General features: G+C 37.7%; 1 protein-coding gene across 1 annotated transcript in view; it reads right to left on the minus strand.

Moving 5' to 3' along the window:
* The window catches only part of abca3b (ATP-binding cassette, sub-family A (ABC1), member 3b), a 52,729-nt gene that overhangs the window by 9,110 nt on the left and 23,404 nt on the right, over positions 1-20,215 (minus strand). The window contains exons 9-23 of the mRNA XM_051888160.1: positions 15,156-15,329; positions 14,890-15,071; positions 13,303-13,449; positions 13,023-13,152; positions 11,453-11,607; positions 10,591-10,746; positions 9,170-9,380; positions 8,718-8,868; positions 6,417-6,515; positions 4,106-4,304; positions 3,669-3,978; positions 2,851-3,124; positions 1,735-1,939; positions 625-844; positions 377-535 (exon numbers count right to left, since the gene is read on the minus strand). Of these exons, the coding sequence (XP_051744120.1) occupies positions 377-535; positions 625-844; positions 1,735-1,939; positions 2,851-3,124; positions 3,669-3,978; positions 4,106-4,304; positions 6,417-6,515; positions 8,718-8,868; positions 9,170-9,380; positions 10,591-10,746; positions 11,453-11,607; positions 13,023-13,152; positions 13,303-13,449; positions 14,890-15,071; positions 15,156-15,329 (2,772 nt within the window). The remainder of the gene's footprint in view (positions 1-376; positions 536-624; positions 845-1,734; positions 1,940-2,850; positions 3,125-3,668; positions 3,979-4,105; positions 4,305-6,416; positions 6,516-8,717; positions 8,869-9,169; positions 9,381-10,590; positions 10,747-11,452; positions 11,608-13,022; positions 13,153-13,302; positions 13,450-14,889; positions 15,072-15,155; positions 15,330-20,215) is intronic.

Here is a 20,215-nt window from a genome sequence, read left to right on the forward strand (position 1 = left end):
CCCTTATATCTAACTATCATCCATCATATCTAACCATCCATGCATCCATCCATCCATCCATCCATCATATCTAACATCTATCATATTTAACCATCCGTTCTTTATATCTAACCATCCATTCATCATATATAACCATACATCCATCATTTCTAACCATATATCCATTCTTTATATCTAGCCATCCATGTATCATATCTAATCATCCATCCATCATATTCATAAATTTTTTTCACAAGAAACTTCAGCATGATACAGCACAATCACAGCTAATCAGAACATATTAGATGTTCAATCTGCAGCTTCTTGAAGCGGGATTTTGGACAGTTCAGTGTGGGCGGGGCTACACGCTACAACAGAAACAGAATTGATCACTCACTGTAGTACTTGCAGATGTACTCGGCAAAAAAGCTGGACGTGCAGAAGGTGATGATCTCGTAGTTCTGGTAGAACTCGCTGAAGGACATGCCCAGGCAGTAATTTGGGAAGATCAGGAATACTTTATCCAGGATATAGGAGAGGTCTAGCAGATTCAGCTCTGGAACACAAGAATACGAGATGTGTTACAAGTTTTCGCAAGAAATTAAAAGCATTCTGAGCGTACGAGTGTGGACGGGCGTTTCTCACCAGGTATGGTCATGATGGTGACCGTGAGGAAGGTTGCGGTGCCGCTGATGATGTTGAAGATGGTGAGGCGTGTGTAGGCTGTGGCTGCCATGGAGAACAGGAAGCTGAGCAGGTACATGAGGGGAATCACCGCCCAGCCATACAGAAGCAGCAACAGCAGAACATCCACCAGGTGGTTTTCGGCCACGAACGCTTTTACTGAAAACACTTGGAAGACCACCTGAGAAAAAAAAACAAAAAAAAACATGTCAAGCATGTTGAGCTTAGTTGAGCACAGACATTCAGTCAGAGCAGATGGCATAATTGACAACCTGTTCCAATACAATCCCAGAAAAGAATGATGTTCAGTTCCGTTAACGGTTCTTGAACATTCTTCCACAGACTATATTTTTATCCCTCACAGGCTCGATTTCAATGCTGTCTACTGGGACTAAGTTCTTAAAATTAGGTAATTTGTTCTTCAGGGCTTACACTTTTTACTTTCTAGTCATTTGTGATTATAGGGTTTTATTATATTTCTTTGAATTTATTGTATATTATACAAGGTTTACATAATAAATTATATTTATAATAATATTATTTTACTTTAAATAATTATAAATAATATAATATTAAAATGACAATTTAACAACTGAACGACTGAATAATATTCAAGGTTTACACCTTTTTTAATCAATAAATTTACATGATTTCTAGACATTTGTGAGGATAATTTGTAAGGTAAATAATTTTACTTTTTTTTTTTTTACTCACAAGTAATTTTTTTTTTAGCAATTTCATCCAATAAAATATTTTACAGCTTTACATAGATAGAAAAATGTATACTGGTTATAGAAAAGCGCATGATTTTGAAGACTGCATTACTTTTCAATGACTTTTCCAGGCCTAGAAATAACACTTTTAAAATTTCTATGTTTTCCAACTTTGGTTCATAACTAAAAACTAAATAAAATTAAAATAAGAAATATGACATAAGCTTACATTTTAGCTTTTTAGTGTATTTCAAGTAACATTTTGTCTTATTTTAAACCATTTTGAGCCATCTTGCAACCCCGTTGCAACTGTGACGAGGCCCCCAGATACTGTCCTAGACAGTATGTTCATACTGACCAGCATGAGCAGGCAGGGCAACATGAAGTTGATGAGGTCCCACAACAGGGCGGAGAACCAGAAGTTGGAGAGGTAGACCCCGCTGACCTGCTGCAAATGCTTGGACTTCACCGACCGCTCGGAGACGTGGAGCAGTGAAAAGGTGCTGGCTAATGACGCCATGCCGTACATGAGGTTTAAGGCAATGGCGAAGCCTGTCTGACCCCTGTAGAGACAAAAATGGAAGATTGATGAAACTACTAAACAGCTAAATGTCCCAGGTTAACTTAGGGTTCTGGGTTTGTTCAAATCACAATATGGACTAGAGTCTGTTAATATTAAACTGCAAAAAGACTGCTATTTAAATATGAAGTCTGCATGTTATGTTACACATTTCTACATATTTGTCTACTACACATTAGTGTTGTCAAAATTATTGACTTTGATACCAAGCTGGTACTGAAATGTTAAAAATGTGACGCTTTGAGTGCTGTTGAGCGGATTCGTAAACACCTCTGATTGGCCATTGTGTTCACGCACTCATCAGATATGTCTGTGATTGGCTTCAATGATCAACGCTTCAAAAACACGTTGTAAATAGACATCAATGACGCTCTTCACCGAGCGCTTATACAGATACACACGGGGGCATTTGAAAGCAGGCGTCTATCAGCGGACCGGTCCAAAAAATTGTGTGATATTTACTCCCACTTTCAAAATGCTTTCAAATTCAAACATTTCTGTTAGCTTTCAAACACTCCCATGCGTTGATCATTGCAGCCAATCACAGACATATCTGTTGAGTGCGTGAACACAATGGCCAATCAGAGGTATTTATGAATCCGCTCAACAGCGCTCAAAGCATCACATTTTTCAAATTTGAAGTTGGTACTTTTGACAACACTACTACACATACTTCTTAAAGCAACAACAATAATAATATTAGTAGAGTTTATTAAAACATAACTTAAGGAATATCACACAATTTTTCGTCCATGTTTTAATTTAAACAGTAACTCTGTTTTGTAACACTTTGTTTGCTAAAAATTAATGATGTGTTACATTTTCATTTGACTACATTGTAAAAGATGGATTTCATAGGGCCCTACTTTGCATATTCCAAAAGCTGATACGTACTCAGAAAGCTGGCTTTGCGCTGCCTCGGACATGTTGCGGGGCATGGGGTAATTTCCAGTGCGGATGGAGGCGTTGGGTCCTGCTAGTAGCTTGTAAAGAGCGTTGTCAACCAACATGAGTGCCGTAGCGGGGGTGTGATAGCCCTGGTTGTTGAAGTAGCCGATGACCTCAGCGTACCTCCTGGATCTGCCTTTGAAAGCCGCGCCCACCACACAGTGCTCGTTGAACGCTCCGCCCTCCCTCATGGCATTATATAGTACGTACTCTGACAAATCTGAACAGAAACATTAGGATGTTGTAGAGGCAGATAAGGTGCATCACACTAGTGTTGTCAAAAGTACCGACTTCGGTAACAAGTCGGTACTGAAATTTTAAAAATGTGACGCTTTGAGCACTGTTGAGGGGATTCGTAAACACCTCTGATTGGCCATTGTGTTCATGGGCTCAACAGATATGTCTCTGATTAGCCATTGTTTTCATGGTAATAAATAATAGACAGACATCAATTGCGCTCTTCACCGAGCGCTTACACAGATACACATGGGAGCGTTTGTTTGATAGCGGTTGACCGGATGGCTGACAGACGCCTGCTTTCAAACACTCCCACTTTCAAATTCAAACACTTCCATGTGCTTTCAAACGCTCCCGTGCGTTGATCATTGTAGCCAATCACAGGCATACAATCTGATGATCGCATGAACACAATGTTTACGAATCAGCTCAACGGTGCTCAAAGCATCACATTTTTAAAATTTCGATATCGAAGTCGTTACTTTTAACAACACTACATCACACTAGCATATTAAGAGCATTGTTACCTGTTATATTAGTGGCAGGCATGGCTTTTTGGGAAGGCAGCTGTGCGGCATAGATCTCAGCCAGAGCTGCAGCCAACGGCCCAGCGTTGGCATCTAAGGCCACGGGCACCTGGGTAGGGCCGTACTGCTTTAACGCCAGACGGAGCTGGGGGGAGTTATGGCTGCCAGGGACGGTGCGGGCCACCACCAGAGCCACCACGGTGAAAATGAGTGGCACCAGAAACTGAGCCACCATCACTTTCCAGTTGCGCCAGCTGTAGAGCGCCCTCTTCAGGAACATAGCGTAAAACTGCTGCATATAGAGTCTGGCCTAAGGATAAAAACATGCAAAAAAAATAAAATAAAATAAAAAACAATAAATCCTTTCAAGAGAGAACCACTTGCGTCCGGTGTAGACATGATGTTAGTTTTCAATGAGAAGCGCTAAAAACACTGACCCCAGTGTTGAGTTTGATATTCGAGCAGTCCTCTGAGATCATAGTGCCGCTGTCAGTGAAATCTGTCACGTCGGTCATGCCGCTGATGCTGCTGGAGTCGTCCATGGTCCAGTCATTGGACCGCCGTTCATGCTGGTACTGCAGAGCCGGAAGTTGGATGGCCTGAATGTCCAGACTGGAGTCCACAAGCTTCCCGACCCTGAGAGTTTGAGCACACGCAAACACACACGGTTATATAAAAAGATGAAACAAACATGAGGATCTGCATGAAAGTGGCTTTTAGTGGGACGCAGCTGGCCATCCATTGTATGTGCCTACACAACAGTGGTTATATAAAACGCAGAAGGGCTCAGAGAAGTGATGCTGAAGGAGAGAAAGCATTGATGTCACCGTAACCTGTCACTCCAAACCCTGTCCTACAGCTAATGGCCATTTAAAGTAGGACAGAAGATTGAGGACTGCATTTAAGCTCTTCAAAACCATCATGAAAAATGTTTTCAGGATGAACAAACGTGAAGGAGCATTGGGTAAAATAATCTTCTCTGAATGACACACTAGAGAACACACCAAAGTATGTTTCAGCAGGGTGTGTTTTCAGAGGTCTGTAATTTAGTGTGGTTAAGAAGTCCTGCAAATCAATTCTTTTAAATGAATCAGTTCATATGTATAATTCAGCGATTCTTTTAAGTTGCTAACGTGTTCACAGAGATCCTTTCTCTTTTTGATTCCAGAGTGGACGGTCAGTGTTAAAATCAGGGAACATACGGTTTACAAAATAGTTATTTAAACAATTCATTTTCTTCCACATCCATTTCACGTTTACATCTCAGCAAACATGCTCATGTAGTTTATTATAAGACAATATATGAAAGTAAAGCAAATAAATGAAGCAGTACTGTTGTTCCTGTTAATTAAAACTAAAACTAATAATAATAGTTTTTGTTCAGCTGAAATCAAATATAAATATTAGTGAACAATTTGAAATGTTGTCTGGACAACTATTTGCAATAAATAAGTTTAAGTTGAAGTACTAAAATGACTAAAACTAAAACTGAAATTCAAATAAATTTAATTAAAGCTATATAAAATTATTTAAAAATAAACAAAAAATAAACAATGGACAAAAAGCGCATAATAAAATGACTAAAAATGAAACTAAAATTTCAATATAAAACAAATTAAGAAAATATAGAATTAAATAAACTAATTCAAAATATTAATAAATAAACTTATAAAACAGTAAGCCCCAAGGAAGCCATGGTTTACAGTGAATTTGTATATATATATATATATATATATATATATATATATATATATATATATATATATATATATATATATAAACATGTAACTTTCATGAAGTTGGAAAAAATCCGCTGGAAAAAATAGTCCCTGACCATGAACTGCAACAGAATGCGTCATCTCATGGAGATCAACTAAAACAGCCTAGGAAAAGTCAGTTACATTATTACACCACTAGATAGTGGCAAAGACTGTGTTTGAGTGAGTCAGTAAGTAGCGAAGACTTTTATTTTGGTAGGACTGAAACCGTTGTGAACATTAGCGCTGTCAGTGTAAAGCAGTGTTGCCAAGTCCATGGTTTTCAAACGGAATTGGGCTACTTTAACACGGTTGCCGCGGGTTCTTTTTCATGTCAGTGGGTTGAAGCAACCCCAAATAACATGATATTTAGCCCCCAAATGCGAATTTTACCAAAAAGTAGATTTTACCCCCTGGAACGTAATTTTTACTAGGGGAACTCTCCCTGAAATGTAATTGGGCTGCTTTTGAGCTAGTTTTGAGTAGCAATTGGGAGGGTTTTGTTGTGAAAACCTGCCAACCCTGGTCTCAGGGCATGGGAAATCCCTTTAACTGTTAAAAGGACAAGATATCGCAGTGGACGTTCAAACGGCTTTTTATTATGAACATACAACTGACCTGAAGCAAAATGCTATATAGATGCAGGTAATACAAGCTTCAATGAACAGTATCAGTGAGAACAAATATAAATATATAAGGAAAAAAATATTCAAGAGTGGGAGGGAAAAACTGTTTCCCACAAACCACTAATTCAGTGAGGAAAAACAGTAAAGAATATGAAATGAAACAGACGTGGTTCACCATTTTGTACACACTGTAAGTGCAATATGATGTCTGTCAAACTTCAAAAACTTTACTGAATAAAATATGAGCATTCAAGTTTTTGCTGCAGAGATTTTATCAACATGGAGACTTTTCAGTTAGCCATTCTAGTGTACAAAAATCATGATAGAGATTCTTTATAATCTGTGGGGGTCTTGTGGTCAAATACCTGAGAAAAACCTCCTCCATGGTGGTAACGGATGCCCCATAGCTGGCGATGCCCAGCTCGTCTCGATTCATCTCCAGCTCAGCGAACAGCAGCTCAAACCTAGGGAGAAACACCAGATCTGAGAACGCAGTGCAAACATGACAATCACTAACTGCTGAGCGTGGAAAGAAATAACAGTAACACTGCAGTATGGGGAACACATATTCACTATTAACTATGCCTCAACAAACTCTTAATTTACTGCTTAGTAGTAGTTAGTAAGGTAGTTCTTGTATTTTAAGTTTAGGTATGGGGTAGGATTTAGGGATGCAGAATATGGTTATGCAGAGTAAGGCATTAATAAGTACTAATAAACAGCCAATATGCACGCTAATGAGCAACTAGTTAAAAGTGAGAACCCTTCCACATGCTAAAGAGTTACTGAAATAACTTCAGTGAAATCCATCCATATCCATTAATTTTTTTCAGTTCAACAAAAATGCAAATGTATCATTCTCATGTCACTCAAAACCTGTACCACAAAAACAGATAATTATTTTAGTATAACTGAGATGCTATTATAGTTTTTGTTAATTAGATTTTATTTTTATATTTTCTGTTTTCATTTTAATTTTTAGTGTTTTTGTCATTTTTAAGATTTAGTTAATTTAGTACTTAAAAACTAAATGAAAATGAGAAATATCGCCTTGGCAACTAGCTGAAATTTATTTTAATTTAAGTATGAAAATGATTTTTTTTATGGTTTCAGGTTTTATTTACGATAATAACCCTGGTTCAATGAAAAATTATATTTTGTACATTCAGGAACATTGAGGATAATTAAAAATGATATAAATTTCCTTTTGGGGTGAGACATTTCTTTTACAAAGTGCTTTTAGGATGTTTTTCTCTTATTGGAGGTGGTTTAGAGAGTCTCTGAGGAGAAAGAAAGACGTGTGTCTAACGAACAGAGAAGACTGCTGTTTCGAGACCTTCACTAAAAAACAGATCAGTGGGTAAATTTAGTCCATCCGTTGCTACGGCAGCTCACAAGAATCAGACCCAAGACTGAAGCCTCATACGCGTCATATATCTGTATACATCAAATTACTTTATTCATAATTCATTGTTTCTTATAAGTACCAGCTGAGTTTGTGCAATCAAGGTTATTGATTATGATGATGATGACCTTGACGTTCGTATTCCTGTTAAATAACTCAAACTCTTAAAATCAGATGTTATATAAATTCATCAGGATTCAAACAACAGTGCATTTGCAACAGCATACTAACATACTGCTTTTGCTAGTTTTGCAGTATACGGTTCAAGGTATGCAAACTTCTATTTGCATCGATGACCTACTACTTTAGCCAAAATGTGTAGTACACGCATTTCATCGCATGAAATATATCATATCCCACAATCAGAGCTGAAAGTAACTGGTTACATGTAATCTGGATTACATAATCAGATTCCAAAAATTAAGTACTAAGATTATATTACATTTTAAAATACTCGTAATCAGACTACTGTAACCTTTTTATTGATTACATGATTTCATGTTATTCCTACAATAGCAGTAAATTATTCATAATTCATTAAAGGGGACCTATAATGCCCCTTTCACAAGATGTAATATAAGTCTCTGGTGTCCCCAGAATGTGTCTGTGAAGTTTCAGCTCAAAATACCCCACAGATCATTTATTATAGCTTGTCAAATTTGCTCCCTTTAAATGCAAATGAGCTGCTGCTCCTGGCCCACTTTCTAGAAGAGGGCGGAGTTTTAACAGCTTGTGTTTAGGTTGCTCAACAACAACAAAGCTGGAGAATCTCACGCTGCCAAAATGAGGATTGTCAGTAACGGTGTTCAGCCTTACATTGTGGGGCAGGGTTTAATTTTAGAGTTAGTGATGTCACTAGAGGTGTAGACTCGGTAGACGAGGAGTGCATCCACGGAAGTAGAGGCGGCACAACTATAACGATCAGTCTATAATCCCACCCACTTTGAAGTGGTACTAACCGCAATGGAAAAGCAAACTCAAAGTAAAGCGAGCCGAGCTGAGCCGAGTAGTACCACGCAGTGAAAAAGCGGCATTTGTAAGTAATCTACCCAGCTCTGCCCACAATGCAATGAACTTGACTCATTAATACAAGCGCAAAATTTAATTAAAAATGCAAAATAATGATGGCAAACTAATGAGGTCATGTAATGACAATGTAGCAAACTAGTGATTGAAATTCATAACAACCAACACTACTTTGAAAAATTGTGCACAGTATGCTATGCAGAATGCAACAGACATCTGATATCTGTCGTCTTACCGGCTGGTGCTCTCTTTGGGCAGTATGTATGAGAGTTCAGCGCCTGCACTGCTCTCTAGAGTTGCGTCAGGCACATACATGTGGACTAGACGAGTGATCTCAGACACGTTACAAAATGCGTCTTTTACGATAACCATGTGGTAACCAGCACCTGTGAGAAGTACAAGAGGATCAGTTTAGATAAACATTTTTTTTTTTTACTGCGACTTCTTTAGATAGAAGTCCTTTATTGGACTTTGAAAACATAGGATTTTATTGATCTTGAAAACACGACTTAAAAGACCACCATATTGAATTTAGCAAATGTTTGTCAATCATTTTCCTCAAAAAAGAGCTAAAATTTCTGCTCAACAACATTTTAATGACATTACTCTCTTTAAAATTTAATCTTATGCATAAATATCTTGTGACAACCTCTTTTTGTCCCTCTCATGATCTTGCCATGGCCTCACCGTATTTGTTCTTGAGGAAGAGCGGCGAGCCGCAGCACTGAAGCTCCCCGCCTGCCATGATGGCGATACGATCTCCCAGCAGGTCGGCCTCGTCCATGAAGTGCGTGGTGAGCAGGATGGTGCGGCCATGTTTCTCGCCCTGCAGCAGGTCCCAGGTGGCCCGTCGGGCTGAAGGGTCCATTCCTGAGGTGGGCTCATCCAACATCACCACCTACAGGGAAACAATGGGTTTTGTTAGCATTTGAGTGGCTATGGGAAATCTTTAAGTACTGATGGGAAACCTCTGGTCGTCTTCTTTAGGGTTCACACTTGGCTCCTTCGCGGTAAAAAGTGACCGAAGCCTTGAAATGTAACTTTTTTCAGGAAAACGAATATAATATATTTTTGTTCAATAATATTTCATGTTAAATAGAGACAAAAATAGACAAAATAGAGGCATTTAAAATCCATTTTTTTGAAGGTAGATTAGTGCCATCTGGTGGGAGTAAAAAAAGAAAAACTTGTGTAATGTCATGGTGTAACCACTAGATACCTGTATAGTTCTATATAAAGTGACATAAATTATTTAGTGTTTTTTTAGACATAAATACTTATATTTATTAAGTTGTGGATTTGGATTTATACTTAGACATTCTCAAAGACTACTTTTTGTCAAGGTTTAGATTTTTTTTTTTTATGTTAATTTGAAGTGTCAGTTTTTGCGCTAATTTTACTACAGTCAAATCTGAACACAGAGGAGGACATTTTATAACACATAACATCAAAATTCTATAAAAATGTAACAAAAAAAAACAGGTATGCTTTATCACAGCTTAATTAATTTGGGTCTGATCTGATTTCAACCTCTTATTTGAGTCTTTTGGCTCAATTTGACCATATTGTTGTTACAGACACACCAGTTTGTGTGTGTATAATAGTGTGTTGTGTGTGTGTGTGTGTTGTGTGTGTTGTGTGTGTGTGTTGTGTGTGTGTGTGTGAGTGGGTGTGTCTGTTTTGTAACCTCTTCCTTGCTGTTCTTTTTTTTGCTGCTTTGTGGCTGAATTATTGATTTTATTTCACACATTTGCAAAAACTTGCTCTGTGTTATAGTTGCGTTAGTTCATATATATATGTGTGTGTGTGTGTGTGTGTGTGTGTTATGAATGTGTCTATTTTGCACTTCTTGACATTTTTAGTGTCACCCCTTAAATGCTGTCCACTTTTTTTCTGCACAGTGGCTTAATTGTAGTTTGAACCACCAAAAGATTCTCCAAGTTTTTGTATTTTTTCGTACTTCCCATTCATTTCCTATGTAGGTCATTTTTGTCTGCGAAGGAGCCAAGTGTGATTATTTTTTCGACCCTTTAACATTTTTTAGTGTGTTCACATATCTAATGCGACAAAAGTCACCAAGTGTTTAAACAAGATTTCCTTTGTCTGACCTTTGAGTCTCCGATCAAAGCAATGCCGATGGAAAGCTTCCTCTTCATCCCACCAGAAAGAGTCTTGGATCGTGCATCACGCTTATCCTCCAAATTAAGGATCCGAAGGATGCGGTCGACCTCATCTGGGATCTTTTTGCGAGGGTAACCCTTCAGCTGAAGAGTAGAAACAAGGCATGTAATGATCCATCTCAATGCTGAATAGACTACAAAAGTCGGTTCCAGAAGTAAAATCCCATTCATTTACTCCATATGGAAATTGATTTTCTAACAATAATTTATGAACCGTTAAAATTAGATCTACTATAAGGTTAATCGAAGGTATACGCTTTTGTCTAAGCCACCACCCATCAGCTTTTTTTTAAAATAATGTTTAACAGCAGAATACCTGGCGAAAACTACATTACCCATGATTCTGTAAAGAAATCCACCAATCAGAGAATCACGACTAGCAAAATCACTCCAAAAGAGCTCCGCCCACTACCATGACATAAAGGAGTCAGTCTCCTGACACTTTCAAACCACTTAAATATTTGTGAATATACGCATATTTTGCAATAAACATAATATATATTGTTTCTATATACATAATCAACATCTTTAAATGAATAGTTTTATAGTTTTTGGTTTGGTTCGTGACTTATAACTAACACAATTTCTTTAAATCCCCATGGGAAAAATAAATAGAACAAATACTTTTGGAACCAATGCTGCTGAAATTTGTGGATGGGCACTGCTGCACTATCACTTAAGTTCATTTTCAAAAAAAAAAAAGAAAAAGAGAATGTAGGACACTTGAACAGAAAAAAGGATAACATATACGGACGATCACAGAGTCAGGTATCTTATAGACATCCTCTACCTGTGTGTAGAAGAGCAGGTGTTCTCGGACAGTGAGGTTGTCGAAGAGCACGTCGTGCTGCGGACAAAGACCCAGGCTGCGGCGGATCAGAGCCATATCCTGACATATGTCATAACCGTTAATGTACGCACGGCCGCTGCTGGGCGGGAAAAGGCCTGGGAATGAAGAGACAAAGAGAATTTGAATGGTGTAAAGAAGCGATCAACTCTGACTGACCTCTGTTATCACTGTTTACAGGTAGGAGCAGAATCAATGGTGTAGCTATGAGCTATAAGAGATAACACTTATCTTGACTAAGTAAGTATGAATGTGTGTGATGATCAGGGGTTGTATTTAGCTGCATATATGGATCTAAAGACATTTGTAAGTCGTTCTGGATAAGAACATTTGCTAAATGCCTTAAATTTAAATGATATTTTTAAGCTACAAGCTAATTTCAAGGTAAATTAAAGCTACACTTGCTTGTAGCTACACAAGCTGCTACAAGTATTTTTTTAAATGTAACTTATTTTCAACCAAGCTACAAGCTAATCATACTTACAAGGTAAATTAAAAGCTAGACTATAGCTAAACTGTGAACCTTTTAAAGAGGGTATATCTTTTTTTTAAATAACTATAATTAATTTACATACAGTGTTGTGAAGCTACTTTCAAACTAGCTACAAGCTAATCAATTTCAAAGTAAATTAAAAGATAGCTAGCTTGTAGCTATACAACTTGCTAACAAACAACTAAACTAAGAAGCTTTTTAAGAGGGCAATATATTTAAAAAAAAAAACTTTCAAAGTTTCAGCTCATACAGTGTTGTGAAGCTATACTAGCTACAAGCTAATCATAATGTCAAGGTAATTTAAAGCTAGAATAGCTTGTAGCTATATAAGCTGCTAACAAACAGTAGCTAAACTGTTAAGCTCTAAATAGGGCAATATCTTTAAAAACATATACAACTATAATTAGCTTACAAACAGTGTTCTACTTTCAAACTAGCTACAAACTAATCATAATTTTAAGGTAAATTAAAAGCTAGACTAACGTGTAGCTATACAAACAGCTAACAAAAAGTAGCTAAAATATTTAAAGGGGCGATATCTTTTTAAAATGACTTATAATCAGTTCATATGCTGGAAAGCTACTTTCAAACTAGCTACAAGCTACTGATTTAAAGTATTTAAACAGTCAAGCTACTATTTTGAAAAAGTACTTAGCTTCAATTTAGTTAGCTACTTTTTGTTAATAGCTTGTAATGTAAAGAGTATGAATATGATTCCATTAAAAAAGAGCTGTTTTATCTGCACAAGATTTACACTAAACACAAGTATTAAAACTATACAACACCTTAATTTATTTAACTGAATCATAATGCTAAATAGATTTTTTTAGTGGAATAAAGTACTTTATTCCACTACAAAACTTATTATTATGTACAAAGCCTTGCAGGATGTTACAAGAACAATACAGACATGATCAAAGTAACAATCACATTTCTTAAAGCAATTTGACAGGGACAGTCACACTACTTAAAATTTTTTATAAAAGTACATTAAAGCTAAATCGTTCACATAACTCTCACCTGTCAGCATTGATAGTGTGGTGGTCTTGCCCGCTCCGTTGTGACCCAGCAGGACAGTGATCTGGCTTTCGAACATGTTGAGCGTTAAATCCCTCACCGCCTCCTTGGTTATATTGCCCACTTTGAAGACCTGTGACAGAATAATCCACATGTTTACATTCTCCAACAGTTTCTGGAGGAAGCCATGTCTCTGTCACACTGACCTTGCGCGCACACAGAGTCTACCATCTGTCCCCTATGAATCTAATAAAATTAATGCAAAACACGGTGCATCCGATACCTTAGCCAAATGTTTGATCTTGACCCCCGAGACCAGTCCAGCTGGCTCCGCTTCGATAAATTCCCCCTTCATTGCCTTCTCAGCATCCTCATCATCCTCCTTCTCCTTCAGAAAGGCCACACGAGGGCTGCTGCACCAGTACGAGGGCTGAGGGCAGATGAGGAGGTGAAATATTATTAAATCATTTGGAAATTGTTTAAGCCTTGTACCAGGCCTTCATTTATGTGTGAAAATTTTCAGATTTATGCTGGATTTATTTATTTTTTGACAAAAAAAAACATTTTTTCTTTGCTTTCCCCATTCATTTTCAATGTAGGATCACACACTTAAAACACCATGAGTGTGACTTTTTTTTTTAATCAAGGGTTTTGTGTGCGTCTGTGTATAGATAAACAATGTAGAAAAAGTTACAAAATCTTATGCCAGTGACATGAGGGAACTGTTTTTTAACCAAGGAGAAGTGGATTGGGGTCATGTAGACCCCAATCGACAAACAAACTGCAAAATTTAAGGTGAAATGTCTGTAAAATGAACTGTGTGGGAGTTTAAAAGTGCCAAAGTTCAAATCCCTGACGTGATCAACAACGATAATAAAGATGCTTGCCTTAGAAAACACAAATAAAAACATATTAAGTAACTAATTAAGTTTTAGAAACTTTTAGAAAAAGCCCATAAATCTGTGAAAACATTTACAGAATAGCTCAAAAACCAGGTCACCGCAAATCTATATGACACACTGGTCACATGGTTTTCAGACAGCAACTGCGTTACATGAATGCATTTGTGTATAAACATGCTAGACATCCAGACACCACAGAGACAAAGGTGTGACCCAGCAGGCCATTGTTTCATATCACTTTCACTTTTCTTCAGGGTCTTTAGTACCGGCCCGTTGATAAGCCAGTCTGCAAACACAAGCAATGACGCAGAGAGTGTCCTACTTATACAATAGCTCTGCGCAATTTGAGTCGCTGTTCTTCGCACTTCCTGGCCGTCTTGATGACATAAGCAGGGTTTTCCTGCCGAGACCAAATGCTTCCTGTCTTTCGAGGGCCCATCGGTCAGGAAATCACTCCAGTTGCATACATGCAGGTTCTCATTCTCTCTCACTTTAAAGACTTCCCATGGGTGAACCGCTAATCTCTGCAAAAAGTTCACAAGGCCAAAATAAGCCTGTTTTAACCATAGTTTCGCAAGAACGCTAACACATGTGATGTGCACGGGGAAGTTTGTGGATTGTGGAAATAATCAATGCACTCAAAACGAAAGCATAGCTATACTTTTGACTCTATTACCATTTCAGTCAGTATCTGACTCTTGGCCATACACAAGAGACTGACCATGAATTTTCTTGGCAATGATTTTGCTGGGATAGGTTGGCAGGTCTTTCCCCAAATGGCATTGATGGTTCCAAAGAAGAAACTTTAACATCCATGGGACCTATCCATTGCTCCTTTATAGTTCTTCAGATTATTAAAATGTTCTTCACACTAAGAAAAAAAGTGGTTCTTTTGAGAACTGTTCACTGAAAGTTTCTTTAGGGAACCAAAGACTGACCAAAAATATGGCAATGTAGGCAATACGTACCAGCATGAAGAAGTACCATGGACGAGGGACACCATACTCTCCTGGAAAAACTGCTTCCACGTACCAGGCGACCAGAGCGTACAGCACAGCGTCTAGCAGCAGCAGTCCGATCACCTGGGCCAGGGAGAAGTCATCGTCCACCGTTACCGGATCAAACATGTTATTCCACTGGATGCCCGTGCCTGAGGACAACATAGGATCAGCTTGAGATTTATGGCAGCATGATTAGAGCAACAATAGTGTCAGGTTTAGGTCAACTCCCTGACCTTTGCCCTCAAACATGCCGATCAGCTGGGCTCCCATAGCCATGGCCACATTGGAGATGAGGCAGGCGGAGACTTTCTGGGCGTGCGATAGCAGGTCATAGCGAGGCCACAGGAAGACATACGGCAGGTAGCTCAGGAAGTAGATAAAGCCGCCTGCTGCTGCGGCCACATTCGCTACGGGAGAGAATAACACTGAAATTAGGTTTTGCTTAGAATTAAATGAAAACATCACAAGAACCAAGTCATGTGCATTGAAAAAGAAAGATGTAATAATTTATATTTTACTGTAAGATGACTTTTTAATAGGGGAGTAACGATATTCAATCCGAACCAAAAAAACGCGATACTCTCATGGTGTACCAAACATGCCCCGCCCCCTGCTGCCCCACCCAGCCCTTGCCCATTAGATCTACACAACGAATACATCGTTGTAGCCTAACTGTTGTTGCCAAGTCTGAGGTTTTCCCACATAATTGGGTTACTTTAACTTGTAATTGCCATGGGTTTAACTTGTAACTTTAACTTGGTTGCCATCGGTTGTTTTTCATTTGACCCCAAATAACATGATATTTAGCCTCAGAATGTGAATTTTACTAATGGAACCCTAGTAAAAAAAAAAAAAAAAAAAAAAAAAAAAGTTTTTTTTTTTTTTTAGTTTTCTCCCCTTGCTGAACTGAACTTTTTTTTTTTTTTTTTTTTTTTGGAGGGGGATTTCCAGTTATTCACAATGTTGATTCTCTGAATAAAATTACTGAAAAAATAATCATTTATGGTGATTTAAATAACAACAAAACAAATACTACCATTTATAAATACTTTATTTATTTATATGGTTTTATTTATTTTTAAAACAATTTAATTACATAGCATTTCAGAATTTTTCACATTATATTAATGTGAATTTGGAGGGAAATGTATGTAAGCCTATAAAAAGGTCACTGTAATAGTAAAAAAAAAAATAAAAAAAAATAATAATAATAAAAAATGACAAAACAAGGTACCAATTATATTTCTTGTCTTTTCTAGAAATCACTCAGATATGCTGATTTGAAGATAAATTTCTTATTTTTTCAATGTTGAAAACAGTTACGCTGCTTCATATATTTTTGTGGAAACCATGATTTTTTTTTTTTTAGGATTCTTTGATGAATATACAGTTTAAAATAACTTTTATTTGAAATAGTAAACTTTTGTAACATTATAAATGTTTTTACTGTCACTTTTGATCAATTTAATGCATCGTTGCTGAATAAAAGTATTAATTTCTAATTAATTCCTTACGGAAGAATAATTTTACTGACCCCAAACCTTTGAACGGTAGTAGTGTCAATTTAAATATGTACATTTCTATGGAAGCCTGTTAAAAATAAAAATAATTTTTGGGTGAATGTGACCTGGACGTTTTTGTGACATTCTCCCTCACATACACACCACATGAGTTTCAGTGTATGAGACTGAATGGACATGATGTGAATGAGTTCAAACCCCTGCACTCACACACACCTTGAACATCCTTCCCTCCGACCCTCAACCAGCCATAAATGAGTGAACGAGAGAGAAGTGATGGCAGAAAAGAGTGGCACTGCTGTTCATCAAATGGAAGAAAATGACACACTGCTATTTTTACATTCACATCTCAAAGGGACGCATAGATGCAGAGAGCCTCTTCAGACTCAACAATATGTCATTTGGGGTTTGAATGGGCTGGACAGGCAGAGCAGGACGTGTTGATTAAGGTCCATTTTCAGCCTCTCTAAACCCAAAAGAGGACAAGTCTCTATGGGCTTTTGAATAAAGGAGGTCGTTGAACCGCACAGATTCGATTTCAGACATGTAGCCTCACTGTGCTGTAAGAAAAAGTAGCTAACTTTGTTCTACCTCACATATATCAGCTGTATAAATTCACATCAATAAAACTTTCTCAAATAGTGACTTGCATGATAAAGACTGTTATAATGAAACAATTTCGCCCTACCACGGTACTTCCACCTACGTCACTTGTGACCTTTCCAACGTGATTACATAATGCGTGGCTCAAGATGAGCATTTGTGGTTATAATTTTTATTCTTTTTAGAAAATGACCAATCGTTTCACTAGATAAGACCCTTATTCCTCAGCTGGGATTATGTAGAGGCCTTTGAAGCTGCACTGAAACAATTTTGATCTTCAACCCGTTGGTCCCTGTTGAAGTCCACTATATGGAGAAAAATCCTGGAATGTTTTCCTCAAAAACCTTAATTTCTTTTCTACTGAGGAAAGAAAGACATAAATATCTTGGCTGACATGGGGGTGAGTAAATTATCAACAAATTTTAATTCTGAAGTGAACTAATCCTTTAATAATGTTAACGGTTTCAGTTCAAGCCCGAGTCGGATTCTGAAAATGTGGCCAACTTTGCAAGCAGGACTTGAGCAGTCCGAAATTAGTTTTCCATTTTCTTTAGGCAAAATGCTTCTTTTTTATTTTGTGGTGAAATTAATGGAGTATGAATGATCTCTTATATTCAGTTTGTTTCAGAAATGGTTGGACTAAATTTGAAAACATGAAAAGCTTATTGAAGATGCTCTGGGCAAAACATGAACCTTATGAATAGGTAAATCCTACAATGAATATCTAAAATATTACTGTCAACCAAAGCATTTGCCTGGAGTCTAAACAAGAAACCATTTCTCTTAAAAGCACTGGGTGTGCTGCAGATTAATGTACACAACTCTGCTGATGACAGAACACATATGATATTACATTACCTGTGGCAGCAATATATACATGCAAAGCCTCATTTCCTCACGCAGTACATACATATTTTGAAATGTATTCATGTTTCTTGCTATGCCTCATTTCCTACTAGAGTACATATACATTTCAGGTATTTGAGGTATTCATTTTTCTTGCTATGTCAGAATTTAAAGCCTGAAAGCCTGGAAATTTTAACTGTTTTCAAAACTGCCCTTTAAAAGGATTCTCACTTATTTGATTATTGATTATATTGATATTGATTATATGCATCAGTTTTTCAATGCTGCTTTACCCTATAAACACGTTCAAGCAAAAATAACACATTAAACGCATCATATTGCACACAATACAGGTTTTAAACGCAGAAATGTGAACAAGATTGGACAGCAAGTGCAGAAGGAAAGACTTTTAATAAATAACAACTACAGATTTGTTCTGTTCCCAAGCATGCCACACGTTGGCGGCTTCACTTACTACAATGGAAGAGAGTGAAGGTGTGTCGTCCATCTTTTTTTATAGTCTATGTCTGTTCCTCACACAAATCACAAAATGTTGTTTCATTTTGTCTTTTTGGAGCCTTACAGAAATGGTCACCCTCCACTTTCATTGTCTGGAACTGAACAGCCTAGAAAATCTCCTACTAAATATTCCTTTTTTGGGTGAACTACAGATTTAAAGTGGTCCTTGTGGCAAGCAGGGTGGGGCAGAGAGCCATGGGAACGGAGCGAGGCAGGTGGCACGAGGGTTAATGATAGTCACCTGCGAGCCACACCGGTTTTGAGTCCTAAGGAGGAACTCCAGAAGGATAGCAGGAGGAGTGACGACAGTGAAGGATGAGAGAGGACCAGGCCTGGACATTTACATTGGTAATTTTGTTTTAATTTATGTGGCAGTCATCCGTGAGGGGATGGCCCTTTACTTATGTTTTGTTATTTGATTAATTTGTGATTAAAGTTTTATGTTGAACGTTCACCACTTCCCGCCGCCTCCTTCCCTGAACTTAAACATTGTTATGGTGCGTTCACACCAGACACGAATGAAGCGTTAAGCACGAGTGATTTACATGTTAAGTCAATGCAAAGACGCAAATAGACATCCGGCGGCGCAAATGACACGATTCATGCGAATTGAACGTTTTGGGCGTCTGATGCGCGTAACGCGTGATTCGCACAAATCGCATAAGTTGGAAAATCTGAACTTTGGCGAATATTCACGCCACGTTAACCAATCAAGAGCTTGCTCTAGTAGTGACGTGATTACGACGTAGCGAGTGGAGGCAGAAATCTGAAACAACAATGGAGGACAAAATCATCGTTGCTGTACGATACATCTTCGTACTTTTATAGAAACAGGAATAAAAAGGATCTTGCTTGGAAGAAAGTGAGTGAGGAGGTCGGACAATCTGGTAAGTTGTAAAAAACAGTCTTTACTCAATTTGAGCTATATATATATATATATATATATATATATATATATATATATATATATATATATATATATATATATATATACATACATACATACATACACACACACATATTGAGACTACAAGCTAGCTAAAGCCGGCAAATTGAGCTTATTCGAAGTATTTTACAACTACTTTCCCGCTGACGAATTGATGTGTTTATTCAGAGGAAGTGTGCAGAAAGAAGTGGAAGAGTCTGAGGGACACATATTTAAAGGAGAGGGAGAGCCCCTCTCATGACGCTCCCTCTCTGGTGTGAACGCCCCATTAGTCCTATTATCCTTTTTTTTTACATTCTCAACTTTTTTGTGTGTGTAATGTTGCTGTTTGAGCATGAAAAAGGTCTGCAAATTTCCAAAGCACAAAGTCACTCCAGAAAGAGTTATTCTCTAGATCAGCAACACTGTTTCTGAACTCTCTGAAACACCTCCATTGTAGTCTTGAGTTTTCTTCTGGGAACGAACACGTCACAATATTCCTTATGTAAATTCCCGCCCAAGGCATACACAAAATAAAGGGGCAGGACCTGGTTGAGTTAGTTAGTAATGTGTTGAAGCTCACGGTTATGGTAAGGGGCCGGATATTTGCGAAACACGCTTGAAGCATATTACCAAATCACAATACACTGGTACAGCTGACCAATCAGAGCACATTATGCTTTTCAGAAGGAGGGGCTTCTTAGAGACAAGAACTACACAGAGCTAGTGTTGTCAAAAGTACCGACTTCAGTACCAAGTCCAGTCCACTGATAGACGCCTGCTTTCAAATGCTCCCGCTCTCAAAACGCTTTCAAATTCATACACTACCGTGTGCTTTCAAACACTCCTGTACATTGATGATTGTAGCCAATCACAGACA

The sequence above is a fragment of the Ctenopharyngodon idella genome, chromosome 3 (assembly GCF_019924925.1).
Source record: "Ctenopharyngodon idella isolate HZGC_01 chromosome 3, HZGC01, whole genome shotgun sequence".
In the NCBI taxonomy this organism is placed as follows: Eukaryota; Metazoa; Chordata; class Actinopteri; order Cypriniformes; family Xenocyprididae; genus Ctenopharyngodon; species Ctenopharyngodon idella.